Source organism: Populus nigra, chromosome 1 (assembly GCF_951802175.1).
Source record: "Populus nigra chromosome 1, ddPopNigr1.1, whole genome shotgun sequence".
In the NCBI taxonomy this organism is placed as follows: Eukaryota; Viridiplantae; Streptophyta; class Magnoliopsida; order Malpighiales; family Salicaceae; genus Populus; species Populus nigra.
In genome coordinates this window covers 8,549,082-8,553,890 of record NC_084852.1, presented here as the reverse complement: position 1 = coordinate 8,553,890, position 4,809 = coordinate 8,549,082, and the positions used below count along the sequence as shown (strand labels likewise).

General features: G+C 28.2%; 1 protein-coding gene across 1 annotated transcript; it reads left to right on the top strand.

The window, feature by feature from the left end:
* The first annotated feature begins 753 nt into the window (after positions 1-753).
* On the top strand, positions 754-1,716 carry LOC133689344 (uncharacterized). Its single transcript, XM_062109176.1, has 2 exons — positions 754-1,171; positions 1,545-1,716. Exons 1-2 carry the CDS (start codon positions 881-883, stop codon positions 1,575-1,577), a joined length of 324 nt encoding a protein of 107 aa, XP_061965160.1. The 5' UTR covers positions 754-880; the 3' UTR covers positions 1,578-1,716.
* Positions 1,717-4,809: the final 3,093 nt, after the last annotated feature.

The following is a 4,809-nucleotide window of genomic DNA, read 5'->3' as shown; positions in this document are numbered from 1 at the left end:
AAAAATTAGAAAATGTGATAAGATGAAAGTGTGTAATTTTTCAAATGATATTATTCATTTAAATTCTTTTAATTACAGTGATAATTATTTAAAAATAAACACTACCTAAAGCAACTGCCGGGACAGCAGCTTGGAAGCTAAATTAATCAGAAAGTTCGAATGATAACGTCTGCTACTCCTAGCATGAGACCTTTAATCATGTGGCATTGAGGAACTCAGAAAAACTTTAAGAGAGTGTCTTCCGACACTTGATTGAACGCGAGGTTTCAAAAAGTGTGTAATATTAAGGCCTCTTTTTTGGATACTATTTATTAATTAATCCACTAAAATATTAGTGTAGCATTCATGAAAATCCCTCAACTTGACCGCTTACCTTTTGGAAAAGAAGAAAAAAAAATCAAATTAATTGATTTAGTGTACGTGATCACATGGATTTTCTTATAAATTATATTACACACAACTAAAAAAAACTCAATATTATGAATTTATGTAAATTTTAAACTCAAATTAAAAGTTTTTATTTAAAAAAGTATTTTAAATAATAATATAAATTATATATTGAAATTTTATCAAATAATTGATTGTTTAACAAAAATAATTGATAAAATTAATTGATTTAGTGTACGTGATCACATGGATTAAAAGACTTTAGGGTCTTGATCCTTTGACCAAACCTTACTTTTCTTGTCTACCAAACAATACCAAACTTCCTCCGAACTAATTCTCGAACACAAGCACAACACACAAGCAAATCTTATTATAGCCACAGCTTGCACTCTTTACTATTGCATTATTACTATGTATTCCTTCATGTCTGCATCCCTTCCATAATCTCATAGAGAAAAATCCAAAGCACGCACATAGCCCCCTCTCTCTGTCGATGGAAAATATATCTGTGGCATCACCATCACCATCACCAGGGAGTTCTTCCTTGGCAAGCCCAAGTATTCAAATGGTCTCGAAATCAGTCTCCGAGAGACTTCTTGGTAAGTTCTTTGATGCATCTCAATATGACTTCGATTATGAGCAAAGTGGTCTTTGGTCTCCACCAATACCTGCCAGAAGGGTTTTCTTGGCTTCACCAGCAGGCCATATTTACTCCCAAGGTGAGTTTTTCTCGGAGCTCAAGAAAGGAAAGAGAGCGTGTAGAAGGCGCAGTGCTTGCTTCAATGTAAGTCTACTAATAATTATGACATTCTCTTCATTATAATATCAGTAATTTACCATGGTTAGTTCTTCATGTTTTTATACTTCTCTATATTCCAGTTTATCCACTCTCACATACACTTTTTAATTATATATATGAGCAATTATAGATGGCACCATGCTTGTTCTTCATTTTTCAATCTGTTCACTGCATTTTTTGAAAAGATAAAACGAGGAGCAGTTTGCATATCTTGGATCACAATTAATTATATTCAATATCCATGTGAATTATTTTATATGTGTGCAGCTATATTGTGTATATGTTACATTTATAGATATCAGTTATATCTAGAAAATGATTTTGGGATGCCTTGTTTTTTCCCCCCTTTAATTTGCAGGCCTTTTGGTGCACTTCAAGACGACAACCTTGATTGGTGCCATCCCCGCCTTAATTTTTTTCTTTTACAAAGGCATGTTTAGTCTCAATCACTATTCCCAAGCTGCATTGGGAAGCTTAATGGATGATAGTCAAAAAGGTTCAATTCAAAAATATTGAGCCCCAATATATATATATATATATATATATATATATATATATATATATATATATATATATATATATATATATTGAAAGTGGAAGTGATTAGGGAAGTTTCATACCCATATTATGCAGACAATTTTCCACACTCTATTGATTGGTTTAAGATCTAATTTATATAGAGTATATGCTAAATGTAAAGAATTACAGCAAGATAAATATAGAAGGATTTACAACTGTTTTCCTAGAATCCTACTCCACTATCTATTTACATTAATAATTAATAATAAAAATCAGTAGCAGTGTTCTTGGTAAGAATATTCACATGATCTACATAATTTGAGGTTAGAAGTCTGGTAGATTGTTCTTGTCATAATTTGCACCCATTAATCTTTTAATTTAAAATTTTCAATATATGAAAAAGTTTAACAATAACTCTCGGAGAGAAGATGAATGGAGGGAAAACTTAACACAACTTATGTTAATTATATAAAAATGCCTGAAAATCTAATATTTGAATCGTAAAATTATATGTATAATCCAGTGTTTTCAAATATAATCAAATTAGCATTCTAATCATGATCTGACCATGACAATGCAGGGACATCGTAGAGTGTGTTTTTTACTATGTTCCTGTCGACGTATTTTTCAATGATACGTAAGGCCACATGTAATCTTCTCCTAGCTAGCTACTTTCTCATTTAAAAATTACAGCATATAATATATATCATTCTTATTAACTGAGTCAAAAGGGTTTTCAAGTTCAAAATCAAAGAATCTTGAAGTATATGGTCTTGTATACCTTTCAGGGGATTAATGCACTTTAATTCCAATGGAACAGTATATATATGGTCTTGTATATGATACATTTAAATATTGCATTTTGAGCGGTTTCGTGTTTTTTTTATCGATAGTGCATGGCATTTAAAAATAACCGGTTTGCCGCCGATGGCTTTTCCTTTCCCTCTTCATTTCTCTCTCCCACCCTAGAAAATCAATTTTTGTACTTATTGTTGTTGGTGTTTTCTATTCAATCCTTTTAGTTTTGATTTTTGTAATTTTTTCTTTTGTTAAAGTTTTATTTATTTTCACTTTAATCCTTTAATTTTAATTTGTAAATGTAATATTTTCAATTTGATCCCTCTACTTTTGGTTCTTTTTTTTCCCTTTTTTTTCAAAGTTTTTATAATTTTTAATTTTATCTTTCATATAAGGTTTTTGATTTTTTTTCTCAATAAGAATAATATTAATTTCAATTTGGTCCTTTTTCTTTTGATTTCTTTTTTTTTCTTTTTTATTTTGTCAAAGTTTTTATGGTCTTTAATTTTATCTTTCAAATCAAGTTTATGTTTTTTTTATTTCAATAATAATAATAATAGTAAATCATTCTAAATTTTAATTTAGAATAATAAATTCTAAGAAATTCTAAATTACATTTTTTAATAAATACTAAATGAATATAAATTTGAATTCTATTCACATAAAATGGAATATAAAATATAAAATATAAAATATAAAAATATTATATAAATCTAAATGTATTAGATGTAGTCTTTGCCAAGGAAAAGATGTAGTAATGGTGGTGGTGGTGGTGGTTATAATAATAATAATAGTAGCCTTCAAATCAAGTTTATATTTTCGGTTATTTCAATAATTATGATAATAATAGTAACAATAGCAGTAATGATACTAATAATACTACTAATAGTTGTAGTGGTAGTGGTTATAATGATGATGATAGTAGTGGTGGTGGTGGTGGTGAGAGTAGTGATAGTGGTGGTAGTAGTAATGATAATAATAATGTTAATGATAATAATAATAATAGTAATGCTAATAATAATAATAATAATGGTGGTGATGGTTGTAGTAGTCGTAGTCGTAGTAGTAATAGTGATACTAATAATAATAGTAATAGTAATAACAATGATAATAATAATAATGAAATTGATTAAAAAAAAACTAAAAATGAAGGGGGTTTCCCTATAGCCATATAGATAATCCACTATTCATTACAATAGTTAAGTGACACCTATGCCCTTAAAAAAACACTTGCCTTAAAGTCGGGAGTATTTTGTATTTTCACACAGTTTATAAGTCATTGTAGATTTGGTTGAGGGTATTTTTTATGTTTAATATTTTTCATTATAGTAAAATAAAAAAAATATCATTGAGGATAAAAGAATCAACGTAACAGAGACAAGAGTATCTCGATATTTTCATTTTTTTTAATAAACAGTGAAATTAAACATGCACCATTGAATCAAATAAATATAAGTAATTGGAGTTAGGGGTATTAGGGTCTTTTTAACCTTGTTTTTTTTTTGTTAATTGTAGATTTGATTGAGGGTAATAATATAATTTAATATTTAAAAAATATTTTTTTAAAAAAACTGCTAGCACGTTGGGGCCACCATGTACTTTGGTTGGCACGTGCGGTGACTCTTGATGGTAAAAAATAGGCTTCCACCGTATAATTTTATTATTCATTGTCTACTCTTTCATTATGGGTAGTGCATGTTATCCTAGAATAAGCAATGTTGTCTTAGTTTTCATTAGCGTTGTTATATATTTATCATAAGCAGTTTTTATGTTATTTTTAACCTCATTTCAATACCCAAACATCATTTTTTGTATAAAAACATAATCCAGCCCCGTGGTGAAATGCGGGCACTGAGGCTAGTATATTTTAAATAAATAATTAACATTTTCAATTATAATTTATACTAGATAGATGGTCCATACTTTATTGCAAGTTGGGTTGATTTCTAATATTTCATACTCATGACTTGGTTTATAAGACCAGGATAACTGCATAAAAAAAATCATAAAACTCAATTCTCAATCAATTCAATGTTAAATGATAAAATTAAAAAAACAAGATCAATTTTAAAAAAGGATCCAATGCAAAAAAAAAGTAATTAAGAGAATGATGACTAAATTTGACATAAAAATTAAAAAAAAAAGAATATAAAAGCCCCGAGTCAATCCAAGTTAGCATGAAAAATTGCAACCCAGATCGTGAGGTTATGTTATCCTTATAGAAATCAATATATATATATATATATATATATATATATATATATATAAAAGTTTAATCTTCAATAAACTCAATGTTGTAGGATGAA